Raw genomic sequence first — 18312 nt, forward strand, 5'->3', positions numbered from 1 at the left:
ATTTAATTTTTTTATTTATATATAATCAGTTAAAACTCACAAATTAATCGTAAACACAAACAAATAAAACACTATTGAAATTAGCAGTTTTATGTCGCTTAGTAATTTATTTGTTGACATATATGGGCAATTCTCCTAGATAGATTATTTTTAAGTTTTGATCACAAATATAGACCACAAAGAAAAAAATGATTAAAACATTTTATTTAATAAGTAAAATGATCCTAATACCTTAGATATATAAAAAAATTAAAAAAATATTTTTATAGTTTTAGATTATATATTTTCAAATTCGAACTTTTTTATAACATTTTTTCTTAAAAAAAAATTTCAAATTTTTTTTTTATTTTTTTAAAAATTTTCTTCTTGTAATTTGAAAATACTTTTTGAAACTATTTTTAAAATTTTATTTTCAAACTTTTAATATTTTTTTTTTTATAAAATTTTAAATCTCAATCTCAAATCTCCACTCCTAACTCTAAACCTTAATATTTGGATTAGTTAACCCCTAGGAGTATAAGTGTATATGTACCTCTTTAATAAAACATTTTGATCACTTTAATCCTTAAAATATATATTTGTCACATAACCTTTTTTAATACTATCTTAGGGTATTTCCCTATATATATTTATAGAAGAAAAAGAAAACTAAATTTGACACAAGGAAATAAAAAGGTTTGGTTATATATGCGACTGGCTGCCCTAATTTAAATCTGATAATGCATGTCTTCTAGTTCTCTAGGTCCTTTGAAAAATTCTGTTGTGGGAGAAAGAATATGTAGAAAATGACTGACTAGTCCCCTCATATTCTTGTATAAAGATTGATATCATTACGCAAACTCCAAAGGTATACATGAAAAAGAGTCTTGGGAGGTAGGAATTATATCAACTGCCAACAAACATTATTGAGTTATGGTTCTTGTGACTGTTAGTGGAAATATATCTCCGGAGTCTAGAGAGAGCAAAATATATTTTAGAATGTGAGCTACCATTTCAACAACTCACGGGAAGTGTTTTCTTTTAATAAAATGTATAGTTGCCAAAATAATACGTTCTGATTTTTTTTTTTAAACTTCAAAATACGTTTGTAAGAGTAAGAGACATACACTGATACAGTTTCCTTCCTATAAATCGAATACTATGGAGAAACTCAGTTCAAAGATAAAATACTTCATGTATATTAATAGACGCATTATAAGTAATAACTCACGGAACCATTTTACACATGACTTACACTACAACACACTTCACACAAGCTAAATGTTATAGAAGTTTGTTACATTTTTTGGATTATGCGAAAACGAGTAACCAAAGAAAGCGATGTCCAACATGTTAGTGGGACGATAATCAAAATATCACAAATCATGAGTAGTGCGACTCTTTATTGTAGAAGCCTTAGAAAAGATATCACGAGTTACCGACATCTTAATTCTCACCCTAGAATTGGATTCTCACATGTCCAAAAGACAGACTCTTGTCACGGAAACATAATTTTATCTCATTTTTAGATTCTCATCACGTAGTAATAGTGATACGTGTCTAATGCGTGTATCGTGTGAGTGTGTTATGTGAGTGGGTGCTTGCTTATATAAAGTCTTAAACTGAATGAGAACATAGAGAAAGAGTTAAAACAAATATATCATGAGGAAAATGAAAGGTGATTTTCTCACATTGGCTCTTATATCTTTACTATTGGCTATCTCATTTGTTCATGGAGGAGGAGAGTCTGGAACCCCTGCTCATTCGGCGGTCAGCCAGAATAGTCCGACCGGAGGGTCCAGCGGTGCAAGTGGTTCGGCTCATGGACCTAATTGGGAATATGATTGGGGATGGGGATCAACACCAGAAGGTGGTTATGGCTATGGTTCAGGTTCAGGTTCAGGTTCAGGTTCAACACCAGATGGAGGAAAAGGGTCCGGGTTTGGGTTTGGTTCTGGTTCAGGAACTGGTGTTGTCTCAGGAGGAGGAGGAGCCACAGGCGGTGGCTCTGGCCATGGTAGTGGGACCGGACAAGCAAATGAAGGCGGTGGCTCAGGGGGTGGAAATGGTGCAGCTTCTCCAGGTCGTAGAGAAAGGAGCCAACACCGTTAAGCATTTCGTGTTACCTCTTTAACACATCTATAAATAAGACTGGAAAAGAAAACTAAAAGTATTATTATTGTAATGTATGAATACTACAAGCTTGATGAATAAATAAGGATCAAACGAATAATTAAAATAGTTGGGCGTTTCCTCTGTACTACGTATTATAGCTAAACCTGATGTATCTTTTGTTTTCTATGCAAAAAGTCGTGTATTAATATTTGATTTAGTAATGATCATATGCGAATATGCAAAAGGCATAGACTAAGAAACTATAGTTTCCTTATTTTCTTCTATTTTGATTTTCTTTTTAATTGTGATTGTATTCTATATAAATGAATTAACTAGCTATGTCATATATCTTGAATTAAAGAACAATATGTGGTTGATTCTAAACCGCTAGTGTTTGTCTATTCTGTGGCTAAGGGTCAAAGTAACACAAAGCTTTTGCCCCCAATATAAGTTTTTTCTTGAACAATAAACTGCTTTTATTTATTTACATATTAATTTTTCGTTATGAGATATCCATAAGTCTAATGTACATGATAAGGACGACGATAAACATATAATTTAATTATCCACCGAGTTGATTGGAATATCGAAATGAATATGAAATTTGTATTTATCGAACTTCAATAATTAAATTGTTTAGAAAAATATCCTAACCAATCACGTCATTATATAGTCTCGACAACTTTCCCTCTAAGATAGTCTCGACACTACAACTTGAATCATCGCCAACATCAAAATTGTCCAATACTCCAAGGTCATCTTTGCCTGTAGGAATAACAAAACATATTATTACATATTTTTATTATTATTACACATTTAATGCCCTCAAAACCATAGATTAGTGATTGTACCTTAGTGGCATAAGATGAATATGCGACAGATTCTGAATTCGCAGTGGTAGTCGACATTGTAGAAAATCCCAAATTGTAAGCCAATGATCCATCGGGTCGAAATATTCCATAATTTTTCTCAGAAGTAGGACCCGGTTTCATATCCTCATTGAACAAGGCGAATATATAAACATCTAACCTTGAATTCCGTCTCGCCGGAGTACCTTCGCCGGCGAATTGTCTCATCATAAGATTCCTATTATAAGTGGCAGCATTCGTAGGAGACGCTCCAACCTCTCCAGCATCTCCTTTTGAAGGCCACCCTGTTTCCGCAACCCTAACTTCTATGTTACGGTACCCTAGTTTCGCAGCAGCGAAAGCAACCGCATCGACTTGAGCATACATCATGTTGTCGTAATGTAGTCTTGTGTTGGGATCGGTCATACCGATGTTTCGGTTGAATAGGACATAGTCGATGGGGATTTTGTTTGGGTTGTCTTTATAGGCAAAGTAAGGGTAAGCATTTATCCAAAAAGGAGATCTCGTGGCTTCCAAGAATTGTAGAAGTTGTTGCATCACCGAGGAGACCTCTGGTTTGAAACTTCCGGCTGATGGAGGATAAGATTCGGCTAGGACGGCAAGAGAGCTTGGAGACGAGACTTCAATGTATCTATCTAAACCTAATTGGACCAAGGCTTTGTGGATGTTAATTATCGCCGGCATCATGTATCTATTTCAAAAAAGGAAAAAAAAAAGAAGAAGAAGCAAAGTTAGCATTATTGGATAAAAATTATTTCACCTACTTGAATAGATCAACAATATAGATGTCTTTTTGAACTAACAATATAGATAGTTTTGTAAGTATATAATTTTTGTTGCTTCTCTAAGAACATATAAATAGTAGCTTCTGTTGTATTATATAAACTCAAGTGTGAATCTAAGTTGTTTTGTAAACAGTGTGAAGATAATGTGTGAATATAAGTTATTTTTGATAATTAGCTTTTATATATATTGGATGCGGCAGAAAATCGTATAATCTTACCTTTAAGACGTTCCTAGCGGATAACATTATTAAAATCGCAGTGGAGTTTTGATAAATATTTTTTCGAATGATATTGTTATAATCGACCAAACTTTATTATATGTGAAATGACCAACGTAAAGAACTTATTGATTAAATTAATAAATTTGATTCGAGATTAGATACCCGATTAAACTAGAGTCTTCGTCGGTGAAAAGCTCGTTTCCGACCATGATTCCGGTGATCCTTGTGGCCGGAATATAGGGTTTGATGTGAGAATCCACCCATTGGAGAGCTTGTTGAGGATCTTGTAACAACGTTAAAACTTGATTTTCGATGGTGACGATGATCTCTATGTTTGAATTTGCGAAGGAAGTAAGAATTTGAGGATTAGTGTCGTAAATTCTTGTTTTGGTGATCCTTAGAGATCTCAAGAGATTAATAACTTTATCCGGTGAAGGCAAATTGTTCCCAACTTGTCCGTAATTGATACCAAGAGACGTTGCTTTCTGTAGTATATTTCCTGCATTTATTTCCAAATCAAAGAATCAGAATTTTTAGAAAACTATGCCATGCAAAACCTTTTTTAGACTAAATATGACAAAATAATGGTTGATAAAAAGAATAACTTCTTTGAAAATCTTAGACGTTGCTATTTTTGACGCGGCAACATACCGCATAACTTGAGAATTATAAAATATCTCTATATGAAAGTATACATAACGATGAAACAATCAAATCACCTGAGAGAACGAGAGAAAGCAGGAGAAAAACATTAATGAGATTAGGAAGTCTCGCGACTGTTCTTGATGTCATGTTGAGAAAGAAAGAGAGGAGGGAGAGATTGTTAAGCTTTTGGGTTTTAAGAAAGGGTTTAAGGGAATATAAATACACTACACATGAAGCCAGCCAAGTTGAAGAATACTTTTCTTTGCTTGTTTGTTTTTTTTCCACGTTTTTTATTTCGTAAGAGGAAATATGGTTTAGTTTTGAAGTTTATGTTTTAAATTTTGCAGCTGTTTAGCTTTGCCTTCCCTATACTGTTTTTCTCATTTATGCCTTTTTATCAATTGAGGGCTTTCTTCAAACCAGAACGAGGGATTCTTACTAAAAGTTTTATATATTAGGTTTCAAATATTTATATTTTATGTAAAATATGTTGATTTTAAATTTATGCACACTTAACTACGATAAAACTGCACATGCATGGAAACACATATGTGGGTGTATTGTTTACATGCATTCTACAAGTTGTGCTATTGTTTGCAGCTTTGGTTTAAAAAGTGAGCAGTGTTATTAAATTATCAAGAAAAAAGGAGAACAATAATGGAATACACGTAAGTGGACGTAATAGAAAATGGCAAAGTTTTCAATTAAGTTGGTTAGTCTGAATTCTGAAATAAAACAAACGTTTGCTCTCTCTATATATATACTAAAAGTATATTCCACGATAATCCGGGAGAAAAAGCTATAAATTAAGTATATCACAAAACAATAACAAAACTGATCTAAACAGACTAACTTTTAATATCATTATAGATGTTTTTTCAGTCTTACAACTCTCACTAAAGTAAACTCTAAAAAATTTAACCAGTCATATGTGTCTTGTAAAATCGTCGTATATATTATACACGTCTATAAATATAACTTTCTGGATTTAGGTTGATTGTTTCTCGGTTTTGGAATAGTTTTTGTCTTTGTTTTCCCAAAAAATAATTTTCATCTAATTAAACTTTTTGGTAAATAGATTTCTTAAAATATATAAAATTATTTTTTAAAAGTAATTGTCTATTTTTTAAAAAAAAAATCCAACTTTTTTCCAATTTTGTTGTTTGAAAATGATTAAATATTTTTTCCTTATTAAAAAATATCATTGTCCAATTCTACGGTAGTATTTTTCTACCAATCAAAGCACTGCTAAATGCTAATAATAATGAACACATGAGCACATATATTCAAGGCAAAATCTATTAGATATATAGTCTAATATTTTTGAAAAAGTGTTTTTAAAATATTAGTACAAAATACAAATATCATTAAATAAATTTTATTTACTTATTTAAAAATGAAAAAAAAAATTCTGGACTATTTCAAACATGAATTATATTCTCATCCATTAGCAGTTCCTGGCTTTTTCCAAAAACAAATACCGCCAGAAATGTGTTATATTTTATTATTTTAATTTTTTGAACTGATTCTTATTACTAATTGCGTCAATGGAGAACTATAATACGATGGAGGATTTGCTGGGCGTGAGAAATGCTTTAAAACTAAAAAATCTCTTGAGACAAAAGCTAATTGGAGATCCGATGTGACTTGACGTGTCAAACGATTCAACGGTATAAATTATAGTGAAGGAAGCCCCCTCCCCCGTTTCTCTTTTGAAATTTTTTTTTTAAATAGAAGAGTTAAACATTGGTCTGTTAAAGATACATACCTAATTTCTGATAAGAAGTACAGTTTATAAATAAATTTGTTCTCGGATGTCAAATTGATCGAAAAATAATAGCACATATCCGTATAAAATAACCAGGAAAATACAACTTAGTTTCGCATGGCAGGTAGATCAAACCTGAAATATGATGACATCCTAAACTCCTGGTCAAAAATCTGACATCCCAAAAACTTGGAATGTTTCTCCTTTGAAGTTTATTTTATGTTTTTAGAAAGGTTATTTATTTTAAGCTTGCTTACAAAGTTAAAATTCAAATCTCCCAAAAAAATAAAATAAATATAATTCAGATAAACAAACCAAATAAATTCAAGGGAATCCAATCAAATTAACATATACAAAAACTAAACCATTTATTATATAGGCGATCCTAAAACAAATCATCTAAAATTTAAGGTTTTATGAAAACTGAAAGTAGTTTTTATATTAAATTTAAATCAAAATCTAATCCAAACCAAATAATTTATAAGTTTTAATTTTACTTTGGATGTGAAAACTTACAAACTTAGAAAAACAAAAAAAAATCTAAAATTAAACAAAAATCATGATTAAACACCATTCATATATCAAAGGCAATAAACAAATTCCTGGATTGATATCGAAATTAATCATATACGACCAACGTAGTAACTAATATGTTGGTGGACCGGGTGATTGTGGTCGAGTGGTAAGGAGACGGGGCTGAGACACCAACATGTTTCAGGTTCGATCCACCTGCTGCACGAAACTAAGTCACAATTATCATGGTCACCCAACACGGATATGGGGCCATGTTTTAGGGCCCATTTGAATACCCGGAGAGAGGGTCTATTCGTGGGCTGCACCTCCCCTTGGGGATTAGTCTGGGCCTTTCCATGGGCATGGGATACCCCCAGGTTAATCAAAAAAAAAAAAAAAAAAAAAAACTAATATGTTGGTGGAGGTGGGAATTTTTAGAGGCGGGTTTCATCCACTTCAAACTCAGTGTAAGAATCTGATATTCCAGTGTTATAATACTCTTGACACAAAGAATGATTTACTAAAAAATTGAAAGATCATCCAAAATTAGAAAGATAGTCAACACCGAACTGATACAGTCAAACTAGAACGGAGAAGAAATCAAAGCATTAAATATAATTTTAAGGACATTTAATACGGTAAAGATTGCTCTTCATCATTTACAAAAAGAAGACCAATGTGAAACAGAAGAAAAATTAATTTTTCCTGTGGAAACCCTTTGAGTCAAGGATTTTTAACTGATAATTTATTAATGCTTCTACACCAACAAACCAAAATTTCAATTTTTTAAAAAAAATAATTTATTAAACAATTATGCAGACTACAAAGAATGACTTAAAAGAGATTTTTAACATGGTGCAAATAAATTCGATCAGACGTTAAGCGTAAATCTTTATAAAGCAGATAGTATTGTCAGTTGTCGAATCTTCTACATAATATTTTTAATAATTATAATATTTTAATAAATCAGCGTTAAAAAACATAAGAAAGACACATTTTTTCTTTTATCAAAAGAGACCCAACTTTCTTCGTATCAAAATTGTAGTCTAAATATTTATGTATTCTCTTATTTACGGAGAGCAATCAATCGAGAATCGAGGTTGAGTAAATAATTGATGAACAAAATATTTATTGATGATCTTATTAATAATATGTTATGATACAATTGTAAAGACTCAAAAAGTATTACCAGAGCACCTCCAAATTGATTTTTATGTGGTTTAACAAATCATTCTCAGAGAAGAGAAATCGATTTATTAAACAATTATGCAATCTACTGAAAAATGATTTACAAGAAATTTTTAACATGCTGCAAATAAATTTGGTCAGACATGAATTTTCAAATAAAGACTCAAGTAATGCAGTTATACGTAAATCTTCTTAAATCAGGTAATATTGTCGGTCATCGAATCGTTTATGTAATCTTTTTAATAATTTTAATATTTTAATAAATTAGTGTTAAAAAACACAAGAAAAACGCACCTTTTTTTATCAAAAGAGACTCAAATTTCTTCATATCAAAATTGTAGGCAAATATTTATGTATTCTCTTATTTCCTGAGAGCACCTGGAAGAGCTCTGATAAATGATAATACTTTTTGAGTCTTTATAATTGTATCGTAACATATTATTAATAAGATCATCAATTAATATTTTGTTCATCAATTATTTACTCAACCTCGATTGATTTTTGTGTGGTCTGTTTACAGTTGGTTAAACCTTTAGTCCGACGTTTAAAAGTTAAGTTTTGCGGTTGAGGATGGACTACGCGTCGATTTGTGGCAATTCCATAGCTAGATTGAATGACGCAACAGGCCATTTGTGTTAAATTATGTACTTTTTTTTTTTTGCGACAGTATAAAATTTAATGATAACAGACATTAGTTTATATTTTTATTTTCTTTGAATTGACATTTGGAGAACAGACGAATATGTTTTAATTAACAAATAGTCAAGAACGACTAGAGCAGCGGTGTGATATTTTTTCGTACGCGTTTATGACTAGCAATTTGGACTATGTGCTTGATTAGGCAAGCAATGGTTAAAAAGTCGAACTAAGTCACCAGTTAATCCTCTATGTTTTTACTTGGCAAAAAAAAAGGTTTTGGCTGGGAGCCTGGACTTGGGAGGTTCGTTGGCGGAAGCTAGACATCAATGGAAGGTATGAGGACAATGAGATTGCAGTGAAAGTCTCCTACATCTACTTGGTCACCATTCTAATAATTTGCTGGATTTTTAAAAATCACCGTCGACTACAAATAGAAATACTAGACCGTAGAATTTTCACAGTTACCAACTATTTATGAAACGGATAAGACCAAACCACCAGCAACAAAACCTGCCTGGCCGGTCAAGGTTAGAGTGGACCGACATATTTTTAATATTTTAGTTACGATGTGTAACCTGTCTCTCGTCCAAAAAAAAAGCGTGTATATATTTATGCATAAGCACAAAGTGCAGGGTTTGGACACAATCCAATGAAACAATATATATTAGATTCCCCACCCCCCCCCCCCCCCCCCCCCCCTCGAAAAAATATATATATATTTGGAAGTTTTTCATATAGGGATAGAGATATCTAAATTGTGAAAAAAAATTATTAAAATTCTTAGAAAATATTTCAAGCTCCCTATTTCACATTCGGTCTTTGACAAAATGAGACTAAATGAGTCTGTAATTAATATGTCCACGCATTCTTTTTTGACGTCATATATGTTAACTTTTATATAATTTATAACATGTGTATTGCCATAATATTTACATTCTGTAGTGGCTTCACACGTTAGACAAATCAGATCAGTTTGACGTATTATAAAACAGATATTGTGGGCCATTTATACGTAAAACATATAATAAATAAAATCGAGTCAAAATGGTGTAAGCATTACGAAATTTCCTTTTCTATAAAGTTGCCTACAAAATTGAATTTTTGTGGGTAATGGATAAGGATTAAGAGACAAAATATATGCATAAGAAAAGAAAACTTTGTAATGCAAAAAAAAACACTGTATAATGCAAGAGAGAAAGTAAAGATCTTATCCTTCGCCGAAACTGCTTTCTCGATAACCAGTGAACATCGTGCATGCATGGCTAAAAGCTTTTACGTGTGCTTTTTTTCTTTTTACTATTATAAATTAAAGTTTTATTATACTATTGAAAGTGTTTTTTCATTTATGACGCGCATACGTAAAAAGGGACTTAATCTATGTCACTATGTGTATGTTTCTCCTTTTCCGCTACCTTTTTCTGGTATAACAAAGAAAATGAGAGGTTGAACAAAAAAAAAACAAAGAAAATGAGAATTTCTAAGCATTTATAAGAAAGTATATCTGTTGTCAAAAAAAAAAAGTATGTCACTTGGGTGCGACATTAATGGATAAGACACGTCAGACAGTGGAAAGTTATATTGAAGTTCAAATGTAGTTGTCTTGTCTTACGTCGTGACATATTACACGTTTGTTATTCCTTTAATAAAATTTTGGTGACTCAAGTGTGAACTCAACATCAAATGTACTCTTGTCTTTTCTCTAATTAAACTTAATTATATTAAAATCTACCCAAATTGGGATCGACCTTTCGGTGAATTAGAAGATGGTTCGACCTTTCGGTGAGAAGAACTCGACGAGGATTACCAAAATAGTGTACCGACTGCCGAGATTCTGATCTCCGTTCCCGTACATTGTAATTTCATAAAGCCTGTATACGTGGTTGGCCTTCGTATATGTAGGGTTGTGACTTGTGTCTATGTTGCCTTAGTCACTTCTAAGAAGTAAGAACCATCTTTATCTTTATTGTCATCCAAGGGATATGAGAGAGTTACACTGAGAGACACAATCTGTCTTTCATTTACGTGAAGAGACACATTCTCTCTTTGACACACTTTCTCATGACAGCTGTTTTTGTGTGGATAGAAATAACCCTACTTTTTGTGTAAAGAGAAGTTTGTTTATTTTAAAGAAGGAAACGTAAGTTGAGCAAAATGAAACTAAGTTTGTTCTTAGTTGCAATAAATGATAAAAGTTCAAATGAAAAAGTAGATATATAAGTAAAAGTGAAATTTTTGGGGCGTTGGATCTATTTACAGGCATAAGATCTAACGACTGCAAATATGTTTACCTTCTATAATGTAAATATTTTTATATTGGTAGATAGTGCAATTAAAAGAGATACAAAGATGGTGAGAATAGTGTGATGTCATGTGAGCCACACGGCTTTAACCATTTCACTGATAAATTTTTCTTTTGGTTTCAAAACAAAAATGTATCTGAACCCTATCATGTTATACAAATCTCGTAAATACCCAGAACATAGAAGACAGAGGTGGGATTTTCATTGTTATCCATATCTCATCTTACCACCTCTTATCTAACCATTGCGCACTTGACCTCTCCCCTCCTCTCACTCTCATGTCCACAGCCACCACATCCACATACTGCCGATCACATCCACACATCCTCTGTCCACAACATCCACCAACACAGCATCTATCACCACTTTCTTCTCCTCACGTCTTCCACCTCTGTGTCTACATCTACCACCACAGCATCCACAGCCACAGCATCCACCACCTCCTCCTCTTCCTCACGTCTACGACCTCCGTATCCACATCCACCATCACAACATCCACATCCACTTCCTCCTCCTCACGTCTTCCACCTTCGTGTCCACATCCACCACCACAATATCCACAGCCACAACATCCACCACCATCTCCTCCTCCTCACGTCTTCCAACTCCGTTTCCACATCCACCACCATAGCATCCACAACCACCTTCTCCTCACGTCTTCTACTTCCGTATCCACATCTGCCACCACGGCATCTACCATCGCGGCATCCACCACCACAATAAGACAAAAAAACTAAATTTTCATATATGAGTCTGTTAGATATATCTATGAAATTAGGAATAGAGAAACATGATTGAGAATAGATTTGAGTTTCTGGATTCATGGTGTGACTCACTAATGGTCGAGGATGAAGAGCTGGAGAGGCTAATCCGGCGAACCAGTCTCAGATCGGGTAAAATCTAGAGGTGGAGACAGAGAGCTTGAACAAAGTGACGGCTCCGACGCTTCACCAAACACGCCATGACGGAGATCTTGTTACATAAGAGAGAAATCAGGGCAAGAGGGATATTTATAGTGATTGTGATTCTACCTCTTGATCAAGGAGAAGAAAGGGGATCGAGAAACATGGATTATGGTTCAATTTCTCAGACCCTTATGTTGGAGCAAGAGGTTAGGATTTGATTTGTTTGTGTTTTCACGATTTAGAGATTTCCAAGAGATAATGTTCTTGTTTTTTTTTTAATAGTTTATTTGTTTTAAAGAAATAGTTAGAAAAATAACTAAAGACACATGATCACCTAAAGATGCCATCTCATTGGTTGAAGGTTATCTTGGTAATTTCTGTGAGAGAAAGTGTTCTAAAGACACAATGTGTCTCTTTAAGTAATTAATAACTCAGAATGTGTCTCTCAGGGTAAATTTTTCAAAGGATATCTTAGTATTTCTTTAAAAGAAAACATATCAGTCGCTGGCACATGGCTTGACAAGTAAAAGGGGAATTGTAAGGGTGTGTGTGTGGATTCACGTTTTTGCATATGCATATAATATATATTACGATTCGTATCAAGAATCACAAAAGGAGATCCATAAAGAAAAAGGAAATATTTTTCTTTCCGCCAAAAACTTAAAAGACGTACAATTTTTCTGCCGCCGTAGTGAAAACACAAGCAAGTAGACGTATATGTAGAGAAAAAGTTTTTATTTCTCTTAAAGAAAGTATGTAGAGAAAATGGTCCTTTAAAAACAAGTTACAGGAAGAAAAAAACGAATCATAGATGATAAAACCGAAAATATAGTTCTCGCATAGAGTCAAACAATTACCGGAAAATTAACGGCAACATTATTATGTCATGCTGTTTGATCTTATTATTAAGGATTTCTTTCAGATTAACAAAAGATGTGTTTTTGTGTTAAGAGCATCGCACATTTCAGGTAAAAAAAACATGTGTTCCTTTTGTTTTGTAACAGGGACATATATGTGGTTCCACACAAGTGTGATCGAGTGTACTAGATTTGGAACTTACCATTTCAGATATATTTGTTTGTTTGGCCATTCGATATGAACATTTAATTCCTACTGCGACTACCTGGTACCGAAGAACATGCTCCCAAAAAATTAATCGGTTGGACTTCGTCCGTTGATATCCAGTTACTAGAAAAAACCGGAACATGTGTTATTATATTGTTTCTGCATTATTAAAAGAATTTGGTGAAAGATAACATGTTAAATTCCTAATTAAACATTCTAAAAAAATTATGTCACTAGTAATGTTTTGCGTTAATAACATACACTATGTCGGTTCTTGCATCCGGATAGTGACACACAACAGTGATACTATCGTAATTTTCAGAAAAAAAAAAACAACGATACTATCACAAAATACTATACTATAATGTTATAGAACTTGACTGTTTATTATCAATAGATTATATTTTCTAATAATATATTAGTTTTTATTTGAGATCTCATATTCAAAATGTGATTAGGCTTAATAAAAATTAATTAATCTATTTATAAGCAGTTGATTTTAAGTAAAAATCTATAAAATTTAATGTTTTCTTGGTCAACCTACAAAATTTAATGTTATTATAGTTTATTTAGTTAGTTTTGACTTCTGGTTAATAATCTGATTTCGATTATTGTCAATCTTAAAGTGGATAGTTCGAGATGAAAAAGAAAAAATAATCATTTGGAGAAAACATGTTAAGAATCCCACATCAAAATTCAAAAATATAAATATGTGTCAATCTACTTATTAACAATTAGTTTTGACTACTATATATTAGTAATAAGCTATTTGTTTTTTTGTAGCCTACAATTGCAGCTTAGGCATACACATCAATAGATTGAAATTCGAATCCATGACATAAAAGTAGGCAAAAGTACCCCATACAAATTTAACACCTCCAACCTAACACAAACAAGTCTGGGAGAATTCTAACTTTATATACTATTTTTGTAATAGTAGAATATTTTAAATTATTTGATCAAAAAAAGAAGACTATTTTAAATTATTTATAAATGTTTAAAAATTATTAATAGAAGTTTATAAATTCAATCTCATCTCATGAATTCTAAAACTTAAACAAAAATCACTAAATCCTAAATTCAGATATTTTTGTTAAATGTATTTTTAAAAAGTGATATCCGGTTTAGTGTATTTTAAATATTCTTTCAAAAAATCTTACAAAATATAGAAGTAGGCAAAAGTACCACAGATAAATTTTACACCTCCCAGTCTCCCACCAAATACCAAAAAGGTATGGGTTTATCACATTCGGACTGAACCGTGCACATTTATTGGGCTTTTATGAATCTCATACACATGGTATTGAAATTTCGCTTTTTTGACAGAATCAGTATGGACTATAACCAGAGCTCAAGTCTTAAGCCATACTCGTTTAATCACTAAGAGCATCAGCAATGCTAGAAACTTTTTTTGTTTCTTAAGGTAAAAAGTAGGTTAAGAAACTTTGTTAAGAAACTTGATTAGAAATGAAGATTATTGGTAGAAACCTTTTTTGGTTCTTAGTTTTAATTTTTATTTTTTTAATTATTTGTGTAGCAAATAAAACATATAACATAGATAATTGAAAACATATAAGAGAGTACAAAGTTAAAAAAAAAGATTACAAAGTTGAAAAAACATGCAAATTACAATATTTCTATTCAACTCATAAAAAGTTAAATAAAAAAAGTTATTATTCATCTCCAAATTTATCCCATAGATGTTCGATCAAATCATGTTTTAGTTGTCTATGGACTGGTCTATCCCGAACTCTAGCTCGGCGATCAAGTGCATCGAAAAGCTCAGTAGGCATCTTGACGCAAAAAGAAATATCCTGATCGTGAAATGTGTCATCTCGAGTATCCGTACGTTCTTCATCTTCGACAATCATATTATGGAGTATTATACAAGCTCTCATAATTTTTGCTATCTTCGATTTACTCCATAACTTTGATGGATTTTTGATAACGGCGAATCTAGCTTGCAGGACTCCGAAGGCACGCTCAACATCTTTTCGGGCAGATTCCTGTCTTTTTGCAAATAATGAATCTTTTTCACCCTGTGGGAGACTAATAGATTTAATAAATGTCGCCCATTCCGGGTAAATACCATCTGTAAGATAATAGGCCAAATCGTACTCCCTGCCGTTGACATTGTAATTGACTTCGGGAGCAATTCCGTTAATAATGTCATCAAAAACAGGTGATCGATCAAGAATATTAAGATCGTTCATAGTACCTGGAGCTCCAAAAAAGGCGTGCCATATCCAGAGGTCATAAGAAGCGACGGCCTCCAAGACAATAGTTGGTTTATCAGTTCCTCGGGAATACATACCTTTCCAAGAGGTGGGGCAATTCTTCCACTCCCAGTGCATACAGTCGATACTTCCAATCATCCCGGGAAATCCACGTTCTTCTCCCTTGTGTAGTAGCCTTTCAAGATCGTCGGGTGTTGGACGTCTTAGGTACTCATCGCTAAACAAGTCGATGATTGCGGCAGTAAAATTGTGCAAGCAATTCCGAGCTGTTGATTCACCAAGTCGGACATATTCGTCCACCGTATCAGCCCCACCCCCATATGCTAATTGACGTATTGCTGCTGTGCATTTCTGGAGCGGTGATAGACTACGCCTTCCGACTGCATCTTCCGTTGCAGCAAAATACTCCACTTCCGTAGAGAGGCGATGCACAATCCGCATGAACAATGACTTGCTCATTCGAAACCGTCGGCGGAATATATTGGAAGGATATGTAGGAGTTTCAGAAAAATAATCATTCCATAGCTGGATGTCGCCTTCTTCCCGGTGTCTTTCAATAAAAATACGTTTTTTTCTGTTTTTGGGTTCGGACAACATTTCGGGGATTTCTAATAATTCTTCAAATAGAGATTCAAATTCAGCATCATCTTCATCATTTTTATGGTAATGATAATGTGATGAACCAGCCATTTGAAATGAAAAAAAAAACTTAGTTTTTAATCTGATTTTTAAGAGAGATAGAAGACGGATGAAGTTGTGTAGTAAATGTGATGAAGTTCTCTTCTACTTATAGTGTGATAGTGAGTAGATATTTTACTAGCCTATAGGGGTCACGGATTGCTTGTGACACGAGTTTGTTGTTCTGTTGGGATATAGGGGTCACGGGTTGCTTGTGTACAAAATTAATACTTGCCGACATCACAGCTTATAATACTTGTACAAAAACAGCTTGATACAATAATACAATAATATAACATCCGAGCTTGTTACAATAATACAACATCTCTTACAACATCCCATAGAACATCCAATACAACATACAATAATACATCATTTCTCTCCTAAAAAACCGACCTCACCACCTAAACTGTTACTTAAACATTACAACCAAACCTATTGCCACAAGAAGAACGAACACTAAACCAACAACCATGTCAAATCTCTTGTTCAACCTAGAATTCTTGTTACCTAGCTCAGAAACAATCAACTCTAACTTAGCCACCTTCTGCTCTGTTTCATAGTCACTCATCATGGTTAGAGAGTCAACCTTTTCAGCGAGCTCAAGAGTGTGTCTATCCCTTGCTCTCATCTCCTCCATAACCGCGAGGTCCCATGGCTTCCAAACATGACACTCGCCATCATCAATGTTCTCACATGTGTAATATCTTCTGCCTGGATCAGAGCGGTTTGTAGCAAGAATAGGTTGAGCTCCACAGTAGCAGATTTGTGGGAAACCAAACTCGACTTCGGGTTGAGGAGGATACTGATGTGGTTCGGGGAACTCTGAGTGGCCTAGCTCAGCTTGATCACGCCGAATGAGATCCTCTGTAGAGCTATACCCACAGCTGTCTCTTGAGTTCCCACCATAGTCCTCGGACTCTGATGGCTGGCTATAGCTATAACGACGTCCCATTGCTCTCTTAACCTGGAAAAAATTCACCAAAACATTTTATATGTGAGAAAACATATATAAAAAGGATTGAAACACATTGCAAGTGGAAAAAAAAGGCAAGATTAATATATTAAAGCTGAAGCAAACAGAGAGTGGTACTACAGTCATTTCAAGCATTTAAACACAGCAACTAATAAACAGGAAGCAAATAAACAGGATTCAAATAAACAGGAAGCAAATAAACTTAGAACAACAGTTGGAGTAGCTTGTTCTTCACCACTTCTTCAGCCTCACTAAGTGGTTCTTTTCTTTGTAGGAGTGTGTCTAGGATTGCAAGCTTGGAGAGATTCTCCTTCACTGCCAAATCCTCCCTCTTGATCTCCCAAACGCGGTCATAGTCAACCTGAGCCTTCCCTTTACCACCATTCCTTCTTGCTTTTGCCGCTTTGACACCTTCCGGGCGTATATCCTCATCACCAACATTGGGGCTTGAAGGGTTGGAAGCGTCCTCACCAGTTTTCCTCTTACCAATGGCACCGGGTTTAGAAATGTTGAGTGAAATCCATTTCTGTTCAAACCTCAACACACACCATGCATGCTCAAGGTTGAACTTTATGGAGTAATCAGCAAAGTAGATTTCATGAGCGAGTTTCAACACATCAGTCTCACTCTGGCCGCTGCTTTGTTGTCTCTCAGCCGCTGCATACGCCCCACAGAACTTATTTGTCAGTTCATTGATCTTGTGCCACCTCTGCTTCAAGTTGAGATGACCTCTCTTGTCACCAGTAGCTTTAGCGTGAGGACTTTCAGCAAAGTATTCTGCAACACGTAACCAGAAAGTCCCTAACTTTTGACCATTTCCAACTATGATATCTTTAGAAGTGTTAAGCCATCCACTGATGAGGACCTCATCATCGGCTGGGGTCCATTTTTTTCTCTCCCTACGTCCCACTGGTGGCTCTTGAGATTCAGATGGAGCCTCATCATAATGTTGGCTAGCGAAGGGAGGGATTTCGGAATCTCCTATGTTGATACTAGATGGGAAACTCTCAAAGGGAAAGTTTGAATGGGGAACACTGTCATTTTGAGAGTTCAAAAGGCCCACATAGCTAGAGGACTGGCTATATGGTGCCCTTGGATCCATTTGAAAGATAACAGAGAGGGGCGAATTAAAAAGATTGAAAATCAGAAGGTTGTTGTATGAATGAAGAGTGACAGAAGCCAAGAAATGGGGTTTTATAAGTGGGAAAATGTTACTAGCAATAAGTTACTATATTAAAGACCTAACCATAAACGAGTATCCATCTAATCACAACTTATTACACTACCATCAAAGCCTAGAGGAAAATTAAATATCTTGATGTTTTCATTAAAATCAAACTTCACTTTATTCATATATAGTTCACATCAAACTAAACTAAGTGTTAAACATGAGAACTATTCTTCTAACTTTTGCATTTCAGTTGAGAAC

The 18312-nt window shown here is 33.9% G+C and overlaps 3 protein-coding genes across 3 annotated transcripts; 1 reads left to right on the forward strand and 2 right to left on the reverse strand.

Moving 5' to 3' along the window:
- Window positions 1-82: 82 nt before the first annotated feature.
- On the forward strand, window positions 83-2302 carry LOC103860982. The gene has a single exon (XM_033288400.1). It carries the CDS (start codon window positions 1712-1714, stop codon window positions 2111-2113), a length of 402 nt encoding a protein of 133 aa, XP_033144291.1. The 5' UTR covers window positions 83-1711; the 3' UTR covers window positions 2114-2302.
- Window positions 2303-2646: 344 nt separating this feature from the next.
- LOC103860983 (glucan endo-1,3-beta-glucosidase 14) lies at window positions 2647-9391 on the reverse strand. The gene is made up of 4 exons (XM_009138674.3): window positions 4689-9391; window positions 4132-4468; window positions 2946-3654; window positions 2647-2859 (listed from the first exon to the last, which is right to left on the reverse strand). Exons 1-4 carry the CDS (start codon window positions 4759-4761, stop codon window positions 2785-2787), a joined length of 1194 nt encoding a protein of 397 aa, XP_009136922.1. The 5' UTR covers window positions 4762-9391; the 3' UTR covers window positions 2647-2784.
- A 5274-nt stretch (window positions 9392-14665) lies between these two features.
- On the reverse strand, window positions 14666-16870 carry LOC103861165. The gene is made up of 2 exons (XM_033287397.1): window positions 15211-16870; window positions 14666-15135 (listed from the first exon to the last, which is right to left on the reverse strand). The coding sequence occupies exons 1-2, from the start codon at window positions 15917-15919 to the stop codon at window positions 14666-14668; spliced, it is 1179 nt and encodes a 392-aa protein (XP_033143288.1). The 5' UTR covers window positions 15920-16870.
- Between the last annotated feature and the right edge of the window lie 1442 nt (window positions 16871-18312).

This window comes from Brassica rapa, chromosome A03, assembly GCF_000309985.2.
Source record: "Brassica rapa cultivar Chiifu-401-42 chromosome A03, CAAS_Brap_v3.01, whole genome shotgun sequence".
Lineage (NCBI taxonomy): Eukaryota > Viridiplantae > Streptophyta > Magnoliopsida > Brassicales > Brassicaceae > Brassica > Brassica rapa.

Coding starts and splice junctions, on each gene's coding strand:
- LOC103860982 (XM_033288400.1), top strand. CDS start 1,712: ATGGAGGAGGAGAGTCTGGAACCCCTGCTCATTCGGCGGTCAGCCAGA.
- LOC103860983 (XM_009138674.3), bottom strand. CDS start 4,761: ATGACATCAAGAACAGTCGCGAGACTTCCTAATCTCATTAATGTTTTT. Junction 4,469..4,688: donor GCTTTCTCTCGTTCTCTCAG/GTGATTTGATTG, acceptor AAATAAATGCAG/GAAATATACTACAGAAAGCA. Junction 2,860..2,945: donor ATTCATCTTATGCCACTAAG/GTACAATCACTA, acceptor TTATTCCTACAG/GCAAAGATGACCTTGGAGTA.
- LOC103861165 (XM_033287397.1), bottom strand. CDS start 15,919: ATGGCTGGTTCATCACATTATCATTACCATAAAAATGATGAAGATGAT. Junction 15,136..15,210: donor CGCCTTTTTTGGAGCTCCAG/GTACTATGAACG, acceptor TTGCTCCCGAAG/TCAATTACAATGTCAACGGC.